Genomic DNA, 21,468 nt, shown 5'->3' with positions numbered 1-21,468 from the left:
CTGTTATCCACAATGCTAGGCACCTGGGGCTTTCTGGATAAAGGATCTTTCTGTAATTTGGATCTTCATGCTGTACCTTAAGTCCACTAGGAAATCCTTTAAACATTAAATAAACCCAATAGGCTGGTTTTGCTTCCACTAAGGATTGATTTTCTTAGTTTGGATCAAATACAAGGTACTGTTTTATTATTCCCGAGAAAATGGAAATAATTCTTTTTAAATGTGGATTATTTGGATAAAATGGAGCCTATGGGAGACAGCCTTTCCATAATTTGGAGTTTTCTGGGTAATGGGTTTCTGGATCCCATACCTGTAGTTTTTACTCTGAATGGCATAATCATATGGTTTGCGTTCCATTCATTGCTGCTGAAAGTATATAGTGATGACTAGTTTTCAGTCCAACAAATGACTGTGATACACACATTATAAATTCTGGGCAAATTTGCTCCTGGGCAATAACCCATGGCAACCAATCAGATGTTTACTTTCACTGTTCGACCTGCAGATGGCTGAAAACGGCTTACCACTGGTTGGTTGCTATGGGTTTCTGCCCAGGTGCAAATGTGCCCAGCATTTATAAATGACCCCCACAGACATTTGTGGCTTCCCAGGCCAGGTCAAACTATTTCTAGGGTTAGTTCACCTTTAACTTAATGTTCAGTATGATGTAGTTGTAGAGAGTGATATTCCGAGACTTTTTGAAATTGGTCTTCTGTTTATTTTTTGTTTGAAATTATATACATTTTTGTTCAGCAGCTCTCAAGTTTGGAATTTCAGCAGCTATGTGGTTGCTAAGTATCCAGTTTATCCTAGCAACCAGGCAGCAGTTTGAGTGAGAGACTGGAATGTGAAAAGCAAGGTGGCAAGAGGTGTTTTGCTGGAATCAGTGATCCCCATTTGAGAATGGGAAAGCATCAGAATAGGAAGGCAACTAATTCAGAAGATATTAAAAAAAAAAACAAAAAAAATAAAGACCAATTTAAAAGTTGATAAAAAAACAGGCTGTTAAAAAGGCAACCTGTTAAAAGTGAACTATTCTTTTAACTAAAGAACTATAACTATAGTGGCACAGTCTTACCCCTTGTATTATGGGCAGACTCGTTGGATAACTGTTCAGTTATATATATTACACATTGTGATTGTTTTTTTGCAAAATGTGTTGGTCTGGCAGCTCCTCAATGTAAAGCTGGCCATGCCCAATAAAAACTTTTTTTTGCTGCTGTTTAATGGGGAAGTTCATCGTCCTTCTAACTAATAGCCAGACATTTATCAAATGACACTTTGGTGTTAATTTGTGATGTAGAACAGGTGCAGCTTTTAGAACAGGAAGTGACAAAGGCATTTCAGTCATTTATGAGTTAAAAACAAAACCTCTGTAGTGTGTATATTATCACTGTCACCTACATGTGCTCTTGCCCTGCTAATGGAGCAGCTGCTCTGATTTAACTTGTTTGGGAGTGCAAGTTTGAAGGTTAGTTACTAGAACAATAAAGTAATAGATACCCGCTGTGCTAGGATGGGGTTGGTCCTGGTGCAGCTCTTATAGGTCTCCCTCGCGTGTTCCATGTACAAAAACTGTGTGAGTCATTTATGGGGCTGGTTATGAAGAATGCTTGGGTCCTGGGGTTTTTCCAGAAAAGGGATCTTTCTGTAATTTGGATCTCCATACATTAAGGGGGGTATTTATCAAAGGTCGAATTTTAGAGCTATGTGAGCTTTTTTTTGGAACTCTAATGAACTCACAACTTTAATGGTTTCTAATTTAAAAAAAATAAAAAAAAACCCGAATGCAAAAAATCTTGAATCATTGAATTTGGGCTCAGGCCCGGATTTACAAACGGGTCACTCCTAGACCGTCTCTGCTCATCTCCATCTGCGTCCTCCTCCCCTTCTGCTTCTCCCTCCACATCTCTCTCCCCTTCCCCCTAAGCGTATCTCTCCCCTTCGTATCTGCCTCCCCTTCTGCTTCCCCCTACGCGTCTTTCCCCTCCCCGTCACCTTGTGTGTGCGCATATATACGCATGTCTTGAATATGCGAAATTGCACATGCGCAACTGACTTTAATGCGGCTGGGCAGCATGCCGCATGCTACCCCTGAATTTCTGCCGCCCTAGGCCTTGCCACAAATCCGGGCCTGTTTGGACTCTAACTACACGAAAACCCAGATTGATTGACTTTTCTACAGAAAACAACTCAAATTGCTAAACCCTCCGAAAAAAACCCTCAAATATCATGAAGGCTATTAACATCTTCAAATGGTTCAAGGGACCTCTGCCATTTTTTTTTAAACCTGAAAAATCATTCTGGATAACCGGTCCCATACCTGTACTTATTATGATCACTGGGTAACCTGAAGAACTTTCATTCAACAATCATTCATTCAACAGAACTGGCAGCCCAGCTGGCAAGTGGAGTTTTGAGTGCCGTTCAAAATGTTTCATTTGCATGTCCTGATAGTTAAATGGTGTTTGTTTTTAGAATTATTTTCATAGGTTGTTATTTTAGGTCGGGCCACCACTTTATAGGAGAAGGAAAGTCGTTTAGCACTTGGGGTGCCAAATGTTAGTCACCCCCAAGTGATAGTATTTACTTACCTGGAACCCGGGGCTGGTGCTCCTATCAGCAGAAAACTGCACCGGCCCAGGATTATTCGAGTGAACACCACGGAGTGATCCTCTTCCATCTTCTTCTTTTTTCTCACGGCTGCGCATAAAGTTCATCATAGACGCAAAGATCCGGTACCGTGTTTGGAGAGTCCCGACATTTTTCATCTGGCGGAGATCGGTTGTTTGGATGATCGGACAGGTTAAAAGATTAAAAGATTTCTGTCAATTACCGATAATATCTCTGCGTGTATTTTCGATCGTACGATTTTCAGTGGGAGACTGTCACCAGCTTTTGTCGGACATAACTTTTGTATGATTGTTGTCAGGGGCAGAACATCGGCTGATTTGTTCTTTTACTACTTTATTTAAACTGAAGGTTAGTGGCAGGTCGGGAGATGGGGAAGTCCAAACGTTCGAGGATTCGAATGATCAGATCTTTGCGTCTATGGCCAGCTTTAGAGTGAAAAGCTGAACTTTAACAAAAAAGTCTGCTTTTTCATTCTACTGCGCATGCGTCTGCCCCAGGAAATTTGAAGAAAGAAAAAGCCGGAAGAGGGTTGCTCCGTTGTGCTCACCAGGTCTGGACTGGGAATCAAACTAGGCCCTGGCATTCCAAGTACAAAGAGTATCAGCTCCCCACAAGCCCACTAAATAGTGACTTTCTTTGGCATCTTATGGCAGCCCCTCTAGCATTTGCCAGAACCCACAGATTGCCAGTTCGGGCCTGGTGCTCACTGGAATAACCCCAGCCCTGTGCAGTTTTCTGCTGATAGGAGCACCAGCCTTTGGTCTCAGGTAAGTAAATACATTCTCTTGGGGTTACCTTAACATTTGGCACCCCCAAGTGCTCCTTTAAACCCCATGCAATGATACGAAAATGTTCGATTCTATAATGAGGCATAGGGCCAGGCTACCTTCCTTACACAGTGTATGTGCAACAATAAGAATTTAAAGAGCAGTATGGGACACCTTGTGTACTCAATAGCAGCTGTCTGGGTTGCCACATGGCTGCAAAGGCCACCCAGTGCTAGTCATTAGCTCGGCTTCCAGTGTTTTCTTTTCCCCCGCGCAAGAAATAACAGTATTCCTGCAAAAGCAAACAGGACACAGTATATAGACACTACAGGGGTAAATCACACAATGTAACTCTATTGAATCATTTTGTTTATGTCCATAGTAATCAAAGTGGAACAGCAGCTTCCTCCAGCCTCTTTACTCTCACAAGATGAAAATACAAATATGGAATCCGTTCCATAATTCTATTAGATACTATATAAATCATGACCAGGATAAATGAGAATCTTTGTAGACGCATTGCTTTTTTTAAAAATGATTTCCTTTTTCTCTGTATTAATAAAACAGTACTTTGTACTCGAGATATACCAATATATAATTAAAGGGGTTTCCCACCTCTGAGATAACTTTTAGCATGATGTGATATTCTTAGACCGTTTGCAATTGGTTTTCATTTTTTATTATTTAAGGCTTTTGAGTTATTTAGCTTTATATTCAGCAGCTTTTCTGTTTGTATTTTAAGCAGTCTGGTAACTAAGAGCCAAATTACCCTAGCAGCCATGCACTGATTTGAATGAGACTGGAATATGAATAGGAGAGGCCTGAATAGAAAGATGACCTTTGTAGCCTTACATAGCATTTGCTTTTTAGAGGTGGCCAGTGATGCCCATTTGAAAGCTGCAGAGTCAGAAGAAGGCAATATATAAAAAATAAATAATGAAAATTAATTGAAAAGTTGCTCAGAGTTGGCCATTCTATAACATACTAAAAGTTACCTTAAAGGTGAACCACCCCTTTAATCCTTATTGATGGCAGAATCAGCCTACTGGGTTTATTTAATATTTAAATGATTTTCTAGTACTAAGGTATGAAAATCCAAATTATGGAAACATCCATTATCTGGAAAACCCCAGGTTCTGAACTTTTTTGGATAACGGCTTCCATAACTGTACAACTTTGTATTTTCCCAAAGTGTCCTCCTACTAAACAATCTTTTCCAAGGCATTTTGCTCATGATGTTTTTTTTTTGTTTTGCAGGATTCTCAACAACAATAAGATTAGCGAATTAAACAATGGTTCCTTTGAGGGTCTAAGCTTCCTCGAAAGACTGTAAGTAGCACTGTTATGTGTTTTTTAATCGTCATCATCATTCTTTCATACAAGTCCTAGCAAGTTAAACAGCGCTTTACATTCATTTATATCAAACAGGGGTCTTCAAACTATTTTACAAACAATCTTATTTAACAAGCCATCTAGTTTACAATCTGTTTTATTGTAATCTCAAAAAAGAGAGGCACTCGGACAAGCCCACGTTTTCAGAAAAATAGGGACATTATGTAAAATGTAAGGTAAAAAGTGTGTGAGATGATTTACAATCCTCTAGTTGCAAATCGTACAAGGACAACATACCTGAGAAATGTTTTCTGAAAAATGAATGCTACTTTTGAAGTTCATGCCAGCAACAGGTTCTAAAAAATGTTGGAGCAGGCGAAGCTAAAGACTGGAAAAGGTGTTTAATGCAAAATACAGACCATCCCAGAGAGGCTGGGTCTCTCAGAAGATGTGGAAGGTACACTGGTTTGTGCGCTGTATTAAAAACAGACACAATTCTGCAGTGGAAATCACTGCATGGGCTCAGTAATATTCCCTAAACCACTGTCTGTTGCTGCATCAGCAAATGTAAGTTAAAGCTCTACCATGCAAAGAAGAAACCATATGTAAGTACATGTATAGATCCTGTTACCCATAATGCTTGGAACCTGGGGTATTCCGGATAAAGGGTCTTTCCATAATTTGGACAACATACCTTAAGTCTGCTAGAAAATCCAACAGGCTGGTTTTGCTTCCAATAAGGATTAATTACATCTTAGTTTGGGATCAAGTACAAGCTACAAGTTTTATTATCACGGAGAGAGAGCGGAAATGTGTTTCAAGATTTTGAAATATTTTATTAAAATGGAGTCTGGGAGATTACCTTCCTGTTATTCGGGATAATGGGTTTCCAGATAATGCAATATATACATACATATATATATATATATATATATATATATATATATATATATATATATATATATATATATATATATATATATATATATATATATATATATATATATACATATATACATATATACATATATACATATATACATATATACATATATACATATACATATATATACATATATATATATATATATATTACCTTCCTGTTATTCGGGATAATGGGTTTCCAGATAATGCAATATATACATACATATATATATATATATATATATATATATATATTATATATATATATATATATATATATATATATATATATATATATATATATATATATATATATATATATATATATATATATATATATATATACATATATATATATATATATACATATATATACATATATATACATATATATACATATATATACATATATATACATATATATACATATATATACATATATATACATATATATACATATATATACATATATATACATATATATATATATATATATATATATATATATATATAATGGACTGAGGCAATGGGGTGAAGTGGTCTGACAAATCAAAAATTGTAATTCTCTTTTGGAAATCACAGATGCGGCATCCTCCTTGCTAAAGAGACCAAGGACTCTCCGGTTTGTTATTACTGCACTGCTCAAAAGCCAGCATCTGTGATGGTATGAGGATGCATTAGTGCACATGGTATGGATGGGATGGGTAGTTTGCACATTTGGGAAGGAACCATTATATGTACAGGTTTTAATAAGTACAGGCTTTAGAGCAACCAGACAGCATCTTTTTCAGGGAAGGCCTAACTTATTTCAGAAAGACAACACTACTAATAAATTTAAATTAGAATTATTAATAATATAATGTGTTACAATGCCTTATTTCACAGATAATAGTAGGGATGCACTGAATCCACTATTTTGGATTCGACTGAATCTGTAAATTAGGGTTGGGAATGGGAAAACATTTTTTACTTCCTTGTTTCGTGACAAAAAAGCACGCGATTTCCCTCCCCTCCCCTAATTTGCATATGAAAATTAGGATTCTGATTCAGTTCGGCTGGGCAGAAGGATTCAGCCGAAACCCGAATCCTGCAGAAAAAGGCTGAATCCCGAACTGAATCCTGGATTCGGTGCATCCCTAGATAACAGTCATAATAAAGTACTTCTCTGCAGTAAGAATAAAGCCCAGTGCATAGTTGTTGCACTAGTATGAAGTCCAGCTGAGCTATTATAACCTTAGGGGGTTATTTATTAAGGTTGTGTTTTCCATGACAATTCGAGATTTCAAGGTTATTTTTTTGGTCAAAAATCAAATTTTCGGGTTAAAAAAAACATGAGGTTTTTTTCCATACTTTTTTATTTTTTATATTTTATTATACCCCGACCCTGGAAATAGCTGGAATCCGACAAAACACCATCTAATACCTGTCGAGGTCATGTAGTAGTCAATAGCAGAGGTCCCTTTAACCATTTGAAGATGTATGTTTCCCCCGAAAACTAGAACAATACGAGCGAGACCTCGCTGAATCGTGTTTTTGAAATGTTTGTAGTTTCTTTAGATAAAACAAAAAGCCACAATGGCACAAGCTATAGATTTCAACCCAAACTTGAACAGAATCCTCATTCATGTTGGCAGTTACAGGCTTGGATGGCCAATAATAAAGTAGTGCATCTACTTCCTTTCTGTGGTTTGCTTTGAAATGCCTTGTATGTGGCTTTCTTTCAATCAATATGAAAAATACATTAGTATATTAAAAAGAGTCAGATATATCATAAACTGAGGAGTATTATATTTTAATTACTTTACAGCAGTTTTCATTTTTTACTGTTCTTAGTCTAGGGTTTTAAATTATTTGCAAATCATCCCATTCTCTCTTTAATTATTTTTTTACAGAGTTTCCCAACTTTTTGAAAACGGGATTGTTTAATTGGCAAATATGGTTATTATAGTCGTATTTGAAAACGGGATTGTTTAATTGGCAAATATGGTTATTATAGTTGTATGTAGAACTTAAATCAGCAACTTTTTACTCCAGTAAATTCTGATATTGTCAGTGATGTTGTTGTGTGTACATAGCTGGGTTTTAGCCAGTTTGTAACGATTAACTAAAAAGGTTATGTACTTAAAGGTGCAACGTTTCCAACAGGGCTAGTTGTCAACCAAACAGCATGTAGCATTTACTATTCACCTGTTTAATAGCAAAGGTCGGTTGCTATGGGTTACTGCACCATAATTAGATTTAAATAATTAGCTCTAACAGGCAGATGCTTGGCTTGGTATAAAGAATTTAGTAGTGCTAATTTTGATCACAAGAATGCACATAGGTTCACATAGAGTTCACCCCTTTATAGTAGGGAAAAGGCACTTTCGCATTCAACAAACATGTCGCTTGTATACGCTTAAAGGGCAACTGTAAAAACAATAAAATACATTACTAAAAGATTTATTTTTCAAGTGGTACAGATACATTCCTAGCACCATAGTCTGGACATAGATGCACCAATATTATCGGATGAAACAAATCTTCGTGTAATATTCAGTGCATGCATGGTGGGAGATGAGCCAACCAATATCGACAGAAGACTTGGATATCACACGCAAAGATTCTGGGAGATTTAGTCGCCCGGTGAGAAATCGCCTCTTCTTTGGGGGACTAATCTCACCGAACTGTCTTCCTGTGGCTAGAATCTAAATCGCCGGCGGGTTGGCACTCTGAGCACTTTGTGTTTCGAAGTCGCCCAAAGTTTCTTTGTTAGGCAACTTCGGGCGACTTCGGAAAACCGATCCAAGAGCCGTCCCACTGGCGATTTAGATTCTAGCCACCGGGAAGGCAGTTCGGGGAGATTAGTCAGGTGACTAAATCTCCCCGAATCTTTGCATGTGTCTCTTCCCTTAGGGCTTTAGCACACGGACAGATTTGGAGAGATTTAGTCGCCAGGCGACTAATTGCCTCTTCTTCGGATCGTCAATCCGAACTGCCTTCCGCCTGCTAAATTGCCTGCGCCAATGCACTTGCAGTGCTTCGATTTCCAAAGTTGTCCGGAGTTTCCTTCTGAGGCAACTTTGGGCGACTTCGAAAATCGAAGCGCCGAGAGTGCATTGCCGCAGGCGGTTTTTCATTTTAGCAGGCAGAAGGAAGTTCAGGGAGATTGTCGCCTAGAGGAAGAGGTGATTAGTCCCCAGGCGACTAAATCTCCCGAATCTGCCCGTGTGCTAAAGCCCTAAAGCTCCTTTTCACTAATGTAAACATTCCCAGCTTGGCCAGGCTTTCTTCACAGCTGAGATCTTCCATGCTCTTTATTTACTTAGCCACTTCTGTACTTTGTCTATTTGACTGATGTCCCTGTCAATGCTAGAGAATAAAGCTGCACTGCTTATGGGCTCTTAAAGTGCTTTATTAAGGGAAAGAATTACCCTCTATCCATACAAGTAGCTTTGTACAGGCAGTCCCCAGTTTAAACCATAAGATGTTACTGTAACAACCCTCGTCTGTAAGTGTGAGTATATATTTTGGGTGTATGTAACTCGAGGATTTTCTTTACTGCACATGCACTCGCCCAGTGAGAGGCACAGAATGAATACCCCCAAGCAGAAACACTGATGGAATGGGGCTATGCCTCTTGGGCGGTGGTAGATTGTCAAGATCAAGGGTGTGTATCTACTCCAAGAGAAATCATTTATAATTGCTAAAATGGGTGAAAGAAAAAAATCCATACCAGAACATATGTGCTTAGCTAGCATTAGACCAGATGATTGCACAGGGTGTAGTTAAATAATTGGGATCAAAGACATTGTATAAAGTTTACTGTGAAGCATTTGCATCTATTTTCTTTATTTGCAGAGATCTCAGAAATAACTTGATCAGTTCTATTGAGCCTGGAGCATTCCTCGACCTTGTGTCTCTGAAACGATTGTAAGTCGCAACCTGTTTTAATCATCGCAAAAACGTTATTTCTAAAGTAAAAAATTTTAATTTATTTTTAACAAATTATTGATTCTCTGCCTGTTCTATTACAATTGCGTCTATATTTCAGCCGTGCCCCTTAAAGGGATATTGTCATAGAAAAACATGTTTTTCAAAATGCATCATTTAATAGTGCTGCTCCAGCAGAATTCTGTGCTGAAATATGTTTCTCAAAAGAGCAAACAGATTTTTTTATATTTAATTTCGGAATCTGACATGGAGCTAGATGTATTGTCAGTTTCTCAGCTGCCCCAGTCATGTGACTTGTGCTCTGATAAACTTCAGCCACTCTTTATTGCCAGTAGCCTAACAACAGAACAATGGGAAGGTAACCAGATAGCAGCTCCCTAACACAAGATAACAACTCCTTGGTAGATCTAAGAACAACACTCAATAGTAAAATCCAGGTCCCACTGCGTCACATTCCGTTACATTGAGTAAGAGAAACGACAGCCTGCCAGAAAGCAGTTCCATCCTAAAGTGCTGGTTCTTTCTGAAAGCACATGACCAGGCAAAATGACCTGAGATGCACCTACACACCAATATTACAAATTAAAAATAAATACACTTGCTGGTTCAGGAATGAAAATTTTATATTCTAGAGTGAATTGTTTGCAGTGTAATTTAGAGATAAAACCGACATCATAAAAATCATGACAGAATCCCTTTAAATTATTCTTGCAAGGGTATCATCAGATCAAAACAAGGTGTTCTATATCGGTTGTGTGCAATATCACTAAGCAGAAGGAAATTATGAATAAAAAAGGGGTGCCAATATGAAAGGCTCCCACCAGTGACTTTTAAGTCAAAGCTTACCTCCTGCACCAAGTAGGTGTCCTCTCCTTTAAAAAGCAAATCAAAAATGGCCGCTGCCATTTTGCCTCTAGCTTCCAAGTTGAAAGTTGGCATGTGTGCTTGCACAAGGTAAGTAACCCCCTTTTTTTTTTTTTTTTTTTTTTTTTTTTTTTTTGCAACCCCTTTTTTTTGCAACTTTTTTGAACAAGTACTAACGGGGCAGAGGATGTACTAAGCTCTAGTTGGTGTAACTTTGTAACACAGCTCCAAAAAATTATGCTAAATGTCTGACTTCTAGCAGAGTAGAAGCAACATATAGTTAAAGGCACAATAAGCCAAAACCTTATATCTGTAGAATTCCATTGTATTCTATTACCTGCTAAGTATCCTGTCTCCTTTTTCAGCTTGAATGGCTGCCCCCATGGCTAGAAAGCAGCTTCTTTAGATAAACAAAAGTAGTCTTTTTAAAGCAAAAACATAACTTTTACTTATGAAGGCCAACAGTACATTATATTTAAACTACTCAAACAACTTTTATTTTTTTGAATGTTACTGTTCCTTTAAAATAGCGAGGCATTTATAGAAAAGCTATTTTTATGGCTGTCACTGATATGTTTCATTTTATAAATTAAGGAATTGTTCAGTACACAGAAAATTGCTGCATACACCAACAATCGTTTCCTGCTGGGCAAATCTCTAACTAGTGCCAGCTGTGATAGTCTCCTTTATTTCCTGCCATGCTGGAACTTCAGACAGATGTTCTGCTCAGTGGAAAGGTGTAGTAAATTGTATCTGCCTTCCAGACTAGAGGGCTGCAGCTCAAATACGTATGATGATGGATTGAAACCAGTGACTGCTTCTTGTACATATAAATATGAACTTGCATGGGCCAGTATAAGTCTAAGCACGTCTGTTCTTTGTTAAAGGGATTCTGTCATGAGTTTTATGATTTGGTTTTTATTTCTAAATTACTCTGTTTACATTGCAAATAATTCACTCTACTATTTAAAATGTTATTCTTGAACCCAGAGCTGGGCCAGGCCGGCCAGGCGCCCTAGGCAACCTGGCTGGCCCCAGGGCCGACTTGGTGCACGCATGCACGAACATACACGCACATGTGTGAAAGGACGCTGGCGCGCATGTGTGAACGGACGATTGCGCGCATGCACGAACAGATGATTGGTGCATGCGTGAACAGACGCTGGCGCACGTGCGTGAGTGTATGCTGAATCGCATAAGTCAATGGACGAGCTGATAGTCTAGAGAGCAGCGAGGGGACCGGACTAGAGGTAGGCAGGCGGCAGAGAAGGTACGTACCTGGCCCCCCCCCTCAGCTTTGCGCCCTAGGCACGTGCCTACTCTGCCTACCCCTAGTTCCGGCCCTGCTTGAACCAACAAATGTATTTTTTTTTAGCTGTATATTGGTGTGGAGGCAGCCATCTCAGAGCATTTTGCCTGATCCTGGTCAGCACTTCAGGATGGAAATGCTATGCACAGGAAAACACTATGAGATCAAGAAGTATAATTAATATTAATTGTACATCAGAGGGAGTAGTTTATTTGATAACATGCTTCTGTGATGCCCAGTATGTGGGGAAGACACTGAGGAAAGCAGTTACACGTTTCTTGGAACATGTTTTGGTCCTCTGTAGGAAAGACTATAAATCCGCTGTAGCCAAACATATACAGGAAAAGCATGATGGTGAGATGAAGATACATTTTCAAATTATTTAGGTTGAGTATAAGGAAAGGCGATTCTGCGAGAAAATTGTTACCGAGAGAGGCCTATTGGATTCACCAGCTACAAACGATCGAGTGTTTGTTACTTAGTCATTTTTCCCTTTTCTTCCACTGATCTGGCAATAGGTGGTATATATCGGTGTTATTCTTTGTATTTTTCTGTATTCTGTGTGTTGCTATGCTTTTAGGAACATAGCAACAGGCCATATAATAGAAGTTGTAGTCATGTAACATGTAAGGATTGCATGAACTATATTAAATTAAATTAAGCTAAATGAAATGACATTCAGTTAGAGTGGGAAGGGGTTAATGTATTTTATGGGAGGGGATTGTATTGGAGATAAGGTAGGTTGCCATTAGCTTCTGAGGAAGTGGCCGGTAGCCATGAAACGCGTAAAGGGGGCAGTTTACAAAATGCTCTGGGCATGCCTTTACCATTTTTAAAGGGATCCTGTCATCAGAAAACATGTTTTTTTCAAAACGCATCAGTTAATAGTGCTACTCCAGCAGAATTCTGCACTGAAATCCATTTTTCAAAAGAGCAAACAGATTTTTTTATATTCAATTTTGAAATCTGACATGGGGCTAGACATTTTGTCAATTTCCCAGCTGCCCCTGGTCATGTGACTTGTGCCTGCACTTTATGAGAGAAATGCTTTCTGGCAGGCTGCTGTTTTTCCTTCTCAATGTAACTGAATGTGTCTCAGTGGGACATTGGTTTTAACTATTGAGTGTTGTTCGTAGATCTACCAGGCAGCTGTTATCTTGTGTTAGGGAGCTGCTATCTGGTTACCTTCCCATTGTTCTTTTGTTTGGCTGCTGGGGGGGAAAAGGGAGGGGGGTGATATCACTCCAACTTGCAGTACAGCAGTAAAGAGTGATTGAAGTTTATCAGAGCACAAGTCACATGACTTGGGTCAGCTGGGAAATTGACAATATGTCTAGCCCCATGTCAGATTTTTAAAATTGAATATAAAAAAAATCTGTTTGCTCTTTTGAGAAATGGATTTCAGCGCAAAATTCTGCTGGAGCAGCACTATTAACCTATTCATTTTGAAAAAATTTTTTTTCCCCTTTAATGTAACTGAATCAGTCTCAGTGGGACCTCGCTTTTACTATTGAGTGTTGTTTTTAGATCTACCAGGCAGTTATCTTGTGTTAGGGAGCTGCTATCTGGTTAACTTCCCATTGTTCTATTGTTAGGCTGCTGGGTAGGGAAAAGGAATGGGCCTGATATCACTCCAACTTGCAGTACAGCAGTAAAGAGTAACTGAAGTTTATCAGAGCACAAGTCACATAACTGGGGCAGCTGGGAAACTGAAAATATGTCTAGCCCCATGTCAGATTTCAAAATTAAATATAAAAAAATCTATTTGCTTTTTTGAAAAATGGATTTCAGTGCAGCATTCTGCTGGAACAGCACTATTAACTGATGTGTTTTGAAAAAAAACATGTTTTCCCATGACAGTATTCCTTTAAGTTAAATACATTGGCATAGTTTCTACGCACAGAAAGGTATATTTTGATATGCATAAGACCGTGTACTGTCATCCTCTCACCCACAGAGTATGGTGCCCAGTTGTCAGACTTCCTACTCTTGTTTTAACTTTGCTAGTAAAGCCTTACAGAGAGTTTATTGTTCTAAATAACCATAATTGGTCAGTTTAATGGTCCTTTAACTATCGCTTGTCTCTGTTACAGCCTGGAGCAGATAAATGCTTCAACTGCCTCTCCTCTGTGTTTCCGCCTGAAGTAGTTAAACAAATTGTTGCCTTTTAAACCATGTTAATGTTACTTTCCTATTTTGTTTCAGAGATTTAGCCAGTAACCGGATTGGATGCCTTAATGCAGACATATTCAAAGGCCTCACAAATTTAGCAAAGCTGTAAGTAACGTCATATCTTCTACTGGGGACTTTGTCTTCTCATAACTTGTAATTTATGTATGATCAGAACATTACTTAAAATTTGTTTATGAAATTGGCTTTAAAGGAGAACTAAAGCTTAACTAAAGAAGTAGCTAGAAATGTTGTACATTATGTTTTGTGCTTCTGTACCAGCCCAAGGCAACCACAGCCCTTTAGCAGTAAAGATCTCTGTCTCCAAAGATGCCCCAGTAGCTCCCCATCTTCTTTTCTGCTGATTCACTGCACATGCTCTGTGCTGCTGTCACATACTGAGCTTAGGGACCCACTCACAATATACAGTACACATAGAATAGAAATGTCACAATATAAGGCTGATTAGTAATTAATACAGATAATTACTACATGGCAGCACAGAAACCAGTGCAATTAGCATCAGAATTTAATAATCAGCAAACCTGTAGCATCATCTTATATTACAGGCCAACCTCATTTTCAGCTGGATAATTAGTGATGACCCCTAAGCTTAGCTTCTCAACAGCTGCTCAGAGCCCACTGAGCATGTGAGTGTCACAGACACTTTCCAAGATGGTGACCCCCTGTGACAAGTTTGAAGTCCTGGATCATTGCTGCTAATTACAAGCTGAAACTTTAGGCTGGTGCAATAAGTTCAGTATGTAAAAAATGGCATTTTTAGCCATATTCATTTTTAGGGTTTGGTTCTCCTTTAAAAGCCCTTTACTGAAAGGCCCAGGAGTTCAGTGCTATTTGGTTTGCAATCCCTTATCCAGAGACTCATACTTCCTTATCTTGGAAATATCACCAAGTTGTCTTAAAATATAACTGACCCCTGCTTAGCAGGTTCATTGCTTACAGAATTACAGCTATCTTACTGTAGCCTTCATTTTATGAAATTAAATTCACAGATTGTTTTTTTGGATTAGAAGCAAATTGAAATATTTTTGTTCCCCCAGAAACCTTTCAGGCAATATGTTTTCCTCATTGGCACAAGGAACCTTTGTAAATCTGTCTTCGTTAAAATCACTGTAAGTATAATTTTAGAACACTCCGGGTTAAGTATTTTTAGATTCTACTGTAGCTAAATGGAGTGTATTTAGACCAGGGCTGTCCGACTGGAGGCTCTTGGGCATTTGTGTGATCTCCATCTTAAAGGTGACCTTTAATATGTTATAGAATGGCCAATTTTAGGTAACTTTTCAATTGATCTTCATTATTCATTTTTTATCATTTTTGAATTATTTGACTCTTTCCAGCTTTCAAATGTGGGTCACCGACCCCTTCTAAAAACAAATGCTTTGTAAGTCTACAAATTTATAGTTATTGCTACTTGTTATTACTCATCTTTCTATGTACAACCTCTCCTATTCATATTCCAGTCTCCTGTTCATAGCAATGCATGGTCGCTAGGGTAATTTGGATCTTAGCAACCAGATGGCTAAAATTACAAATTGGAGAGCTGCGGAATAAAAATCTAAATAACTCAAAAACCACAAATAATAAAAAATGAAAACCAATTGCAAATTGTCTCAGAATATCACTTTCTACATCATACTAAGAGTTCATTTAAATGTGAACAGCCCCTTTAAGAGCTCTTTAGACTTTTTGTTGTATGAAATTGTCATTCTTATATAATCTGGCCCTCAGACAGTGGCGGAACTACCGGGGGAGCAGGGGGTACGAGCAGGCCAGGGCCTGCACCCCCTCAGGGCCCCCCGGCAGTGCCGCACGCCACTGAAATTCGGCCGTACGGAGGGGGCGGGGCCCGGCTGCGTGTCACGCACCAAGGCCCGCCCCTCTCTAGGAACGCTTCTGCCCTCAGATAAAAGGAACATCATATAATATGTCCACTGCACAGGAATAGGTGCATGGCTGTGACGTAGCTGTGTGGTTTAGATGGCCCACTAGGTCACTCATTTGTAAATGGATCATAATAACACAACCTTTAACATTGTAGAAATTGCCCTATTCCTTTTTCATTACTAAATCTCCATTCATTTATAGAGAGTTTCAAACGGATTTCCTTCTGTGTGACTGTAACGTTCTATGGATGCTGCGCTGGATTAAAGAGAAAAATATAACTGTCCGTGAGACTAGATGTGCCTATCCCAAGTCTCTCCAAGGGCAGCCAATAACATCTCTGAAACAAGAGCAGCTGACCTGCGGTAAGGAATATGCGACTACTGCAAGAAAAATGAAACTGTCTTTTTAAAAATGCTTTTATTTGCCTTTGAGGTTTAACAGAAATCTTTGTAAGGGGGATACAATTTGCTCATCATTTTAAGAATACCCCTTTTTGTGTGTAAATTCAATCGGGGACCATATTCTTAGTCCTGATAAGGCTGCAAATCATTCAGTCCCTTTCTGTGTTGAAGCAACGGATTATGGCACTTTTTTCAAAACGCATCCATTAATAGTGCTGCTCCGGCACAAATCTGCACTGAAATGTGTTTCTCAAAAGAGCAAACAGATTTTTATATATTTAATTTTGAAATCTGACATGGGGCTAGACATATTGTCAGCTTCCCAGCTGCCCCCAGTCATGTGATTTGTGCTCTGATAAACTTCAGCCACTCTTTATTGCCAGTAGACTAACAACAGAACAATGGGAAGGTAACCAGATAACAGCTCCCTAACACATGATAACAGCTGCCTGGAATATTGAAGAACAACACTCAATAGTAAAATCCAGGTCCTACTGAGACACATTCAGTTACATTGAGTAGGAGAAACAACAGCCTGCCAGAAAGCAGTTCCATCCTAAAGTGTTGGCTCTTTCTGAAAGCACATGACTAGACATCCTAAAATTCATAACAAAATCCCTTTAAAGTCTCTCTGCTTTTTATGGGGGACATATTGTCTGGAAAGCAGAGGGACTTGAAGTCCCAGAATCCATCGCTGCAGTAAGAGAGGGATTGGACGACTGTCAACCCAATTGGGGACAGGGAAATTGTGAGTGTGCATTAACAGGCATCACAGTTTCTTTTCAGTCTAATGGGATCCTGTGTTAAAAATTTGTTTTTGGATGTTCAGAGAGTGTTTAAGCACTTTATGTAAACAGTTTTCAGTGAATTATTTTCTAACCCATACTGGCCTTCCAAATATCGTTTTTTTAAATTTTCACATCGTCTGGGGTTGCAGAAGCTGTAGAAGCATCACATGATTGCAAACTCCTCTCCTATAAGAATGTTTTTGCCTTCTGATATAGTCATGTGCAGTAAATTCTGATGCCCTTTGCAGAGAGAATGCTCCTAGGAAAGCTAGCAGGATTTATAGATCAGCTCTGCAATGTAAACCATTGTACACACATTGTTTGACAGTGACCTCGGGGTGAATGCCTGCAGCTGTCTTACAGTCCTAACGTTTACTCTCAAGAGCATTATTCATTATAGAGCAAAGATATTTCATCTTGTCAGTGGACAGTAGTCCTGCTGCTAAGTCTCCCGGGAAATGAAGTTTTCTTTAAATGTATGCAAGCCCAAACTGGTTAGTATGTTGTTTTTTCAGTCGTGCGTGTGAGTAAACTAAAGGAAACTCCCCTTTATGCCGAAGACACGCAAAGTTTTTTCCCTGGCAGAGTTGTTTTCCAGGATTCTTTATTCAGGGAGAAAATATATACACACATATATACAGGTCTGAGATCATGAAATATGTTGTCCAGAAAGACTATCTCCCATAGACTTCATTTTAATCGAATACAATTTTTTTAAAAAATCTTTCGTTTTTTTTGTAATTATATAACAAGACCATTTAAATTATTTTTAGTAGATTTAAGGTATGGAAATCCATATTACAGAAAGATCCATTATCTGGAAAAACCTTAGGTCCCGAGACTTACACCAGCTTTTGCTCCAAAGAAGAGAACTTCCGAACAATAAAGGCCTGTTAGGGAAGGAATGCCCAATGGCTGGACCTCCCAGCTGCTGTGGATTACAGCTCCCGGCACCTAAACGGCTGCTGGCTGGGGCCGAGTGACCATAGAGTTAATTGCGGTGCATAAATAACACTTCTTACATTCATAAGCCCTAATGCCAATGGCAGTGAGAATGCAATGGGATGCCTCACATTACTCTCATTTGTGAAATGTCCTGTGTGTAATTGTGGTTGCCCCCTCCATCCTTCTCTTGCTCCCCTTCCTCCACCCTTCCCATGTTCCTCCCCTCCACCCTTCCCATGTTCCTACCCATGTTCCTCCTCTCCACCTTTCCCATGTTCCCCCCTTCCCATGTTCCTCCCCTCCCCCCTTCCCATGTTCCTTCCCTCCACCCTTCCCATGTCCCCCCCCCTCCACCCTACCCATGTTCCCCCCCCTCCACCCTTCCCATGTTTCTTCCCTCCACCCTTCCCATGTTTCTTCCCTCCACCCTTCCATGTTTCTTCCCTCCACCCTTCCCATGTTTCTTCCCTCCACCCTTCCCATGTTTCCCCCCTCCACCCTTCCCATGTTTCCCCCCTCCACCCTTCCCATGTTTCCCCCCTCCACCCTTCCCATGTTTCCCCCCTCCACCCTTCCCATGTTTCCCCCCTCCACCCTTCCCATGTTTCCTTCCCTCCACCCTTCCCATGTTCCTTCCCTCCACCCTTCCCATGTTTCCCCCCACCACCCTTCCCATGTTTCCCCCCACCACCCTTCCCATGTTTCTTCCCTCCACCCTTCCCATGTTTCCCCCCTCCACCCTTCCCATGTTTCCCCCCCTCCACCCTTCCCATGTTTCCCCCCCTCCACCCTTCCCATGTTCCTTCCCATGTTTCCCCCTTTCACCCTTCCCATGCTCCATGTTGTTTAAGTATTCATTTTGGGTATAGTTTTCCTTTAAGTGTGCACTTGTAAACACCAGCATCCACATACACACTGGCACGGTTCTCTGTTATATAGTTAGGCAGTTCTCTGTGTGAATGAATAACTATTATTCGTGCTAAGCAGCTATTTAAGATGTTGTCCCTACACCAGTTATGTATTTTCAAATATCAGGGCAGCGACATGGGCTTTTAAAAATAGTATTTTGTTTTTTGAAGCCTCGGAAACTGGGTTTCGGAAGGAGAGGTGGTGAAAGTTATTCTGTCAACAACAAGCAACTCTTGTTTTTTTTTTCAAATCTGTACAAGGGGGAAAGATTGCTCGGAAACGCTCTATATACACAAAAAGAAGTTAGTTTCAAGCAGGTTGACAATATATGTGAGCAATGGACAGTATAGAATACAGGGTTGATTAACGGGGTAGTTCACCTTTAAGTTAACTTTTAGTATGTTATAGTATGGCCAATTCTAAGCATTATTATCATTATTTATTTTTTGTAGTTTTTTAATTATTTGCCTTCTTCTTCTGAAACTTTCTAGCTTTCAAATTGACCCCATCTAAAAACAAATGTTCTGCAAGGCTACAAATGTATTGTTATTGCCACTTTTTATTACTCATCTTTCTAATTACACCCTCTCCTATTCATATTCCAGTCTCTTATTGAAGTCACTGCTTGGTTGCTAGGGTAGTTTGGACCCTAGCAACCAGATTGCTGAAATTACAAACTGGAAAGTTGCTGAATAAAAAAGCTAAATAACTAAAAAACCACAAATAATGAAAAAAGAGAATTACTAATTGTCTCAGAATATCACTATTTACATCATACTAAAAGTTAATTGAAAGGTGAACAACTCCTTTAATATTTTTTGTAATTTCCAATATACTAAGGGTGTGTTAGATCATCCACTTGTTATTCCTTTAGGAGATTGTTAAAGGAAAACTAATCTTGCATTATTCAGCCAGTATGCCTTATATGTTTACATTCTGTAAGTTTACACTTTTCTTTGATGTGACAGCCCCTAAGGCTGAGCTCTGTCAGTGTTTTGCACATCTGTTGTTTTGATGCTGAACAGGTGCAGGTTATTTTATCCATTTCTAGTTGTAGTGCTGGAGAGCAAACAGAGACCATGTCTATTAGGTCTCTTACACATGAGCGTTTTTACCTGTGCTCCCCTGCGTTCCGTTTTTCAGGGTTCAGCCGCAGGGGAGTGCAGGAATAGACGCATTTCATTATTTCAAATGGGGCTGTACTCACACAGGCGCATGTAGGCGCAGAACGCAGGTTGAGACGCAACATGCTGCATTTTTCCTGCGTTCGGCGCCTACACGCGCCTGTGTGAGTACAGCCCCATTTGAAATAATGAAATGCGTCCATTCCTGCTGAACGCAGAAAAACGGAACGCAGGGGAGCCCAGGTAAAAACGCTCATGTGTAAGAGCCCTTAGAGTCAACAATCCTTCCCTTGTTTCGCAGGGTGCCCGCTTTTTTTGCGGGTACCCGACCCGTGCAGGACTCTAGTGTCTATAGCTGTTTACTCCGGTATGGAAAAGCATTTTAAATAATAAAAAGGGCATTCTAGATTGCACTGTTGTTGCTTATCTATTGGCAATAAACTGCCTCGGTAGCTTTCCTTCTCCTTTAACAAACGCTAATGTAAGGATTCTTGCATATCAGTTTGGCAGATATCCAGTGCTGACATTTGGCTGGTCATGCAGACTGGCAGCTAACTATTCCACCCACAATAGGAATGTCATTTTGTTGAACATTGTCTGTTTAACTTGCATTCCTTGTCTGATTTATGTATTTTATATCATTTCAGAATCTCCGCTTGAGCTTCCATCTTTTTACATGACCCCGTCCCATCGGCAGGTTGTCTTCGAAGGGGACAGCCTTCCTTTCCAGTGCATGGCATCCTACATTGATCAGGAAATGCAAGTTTTATGGTACCAAGATGGCAAAATTGTGGAAACCGATGAATCGCAGGGTATATATGTTGAAAAGAACACAATCCACAACTGCTCGTTGATAGCAAGGTATCTTTAGAACAAAGGGTCTGAGGGTATAGTATCTAGAATAATTAAGTCAAAGGCAACTGGACATTTAGAATTTTTTTTGAAAACGTTTCACCACTTATTTGAGTGGCTTCTTCAGTTCTTTAGTTTTTAAGAAAAACTCTAAATGTCCAGTTGCCTTTGACTTAATTCTACTAGATACTATATATCGTGTCCTGGATAAATGAGAATCTTCATAAACACTGTGATAATATCTCTCTGTTTAGCCCTGTTCTTTGCATGTGGCTTGTTTTATGACCATTTTTTTATAAATTTTATTTTTAGTGCACTTACAATTTCCAATATCCAAGCGGGCTCCACTGGCAACTGGGGATGTCAAGTCCAAAGCAGACGGGGTAATAACACCAGGACAGTGGATATTGTAGTGCTGGAGAGCTCTGCTCAGTACTGCCCGCTCGAAAGGGTGATAAACAACAAAGGAGATTTCAGGTGGATGGATTTCCATTTCTAATACTGTTATATGTGTAGGCACAGATATATGAGATTTCAGTTAATCACCTTCCCTTTATGGAATCAGAACCTGCGCAAGTCATTACACACTGTTTAAACTAGGGATGCACC

General features: G+C 39.4%; 1 protein-coding gene across 3 annotated transcripts in view; it reads left to right on the top strand.

Moving 5' to 3' along the window:
- Nucleotides 1–21,468, top strand: part of adgra3.L (adhesion G protein-coupled receptor A3 L homeolog) — a 39,938-nt gene that overhangs the window by 3,438 nt on the left and 15,032 nt on the right. Inside the window, exons 1-8 of one of the 3 annotated variants that reach the window (XM_041588285.1) lie at nt 4,659–4,730; nt 6,240–6,321; nt 9,498–9,569; nt 13,969–14,040; nt 14,994–15,065; nt 16,042–16,202; nt 20,655–20,868; nt 21,172–21,336. In XM_041588285.1, coding sequence (XP_041444219.1) covers nt 15,010–15,065; nt 16,042–16,202; nt 20,655–20,868; nt 21,172–21,336 — 596 coding nt within the window. In that variant the 5' untranslated portion in view covers nt 4,659–4,730; nt 6,240–6,321; nt 9,498–9,569; nt 13,969–14,040; nt 14,994–15,009. Of the gene's footprint in view, nt 1–4,658; nt 4,731–6,239; nt 6,347–9,497; nt 9,570–13,968; nt 14,041–14,993; nt 15,066–16,041; nt 16,203–20,654; nt 20,869–21,171; nt 21,337–21,468 lie in introns of those variants that run through there. The other 2 variants (XM_041588281.1, XM_018228930.2) reach the window with 2 other exon arrangements.

Source organism: Xenopus laevis, chromosome 1L, assembly GCF_017654675.1.
Source record: "Xenopus laevis strain J_2021 chromosome 1L, Xenopus_laevis_v10.1, whole genome shotgun sequence".
Taxonomy (NCBI): domain Eukaryota; kingdom Metazoa; phylum Chordata; class Amphibia; order Anura; family Pipidae; genus Xenopus; species Xenopus laevis.
Note: the sequence above shows the minus strand (reverse complement) of the source record. Positions and strands in the feature narration are given on the sequence as shown.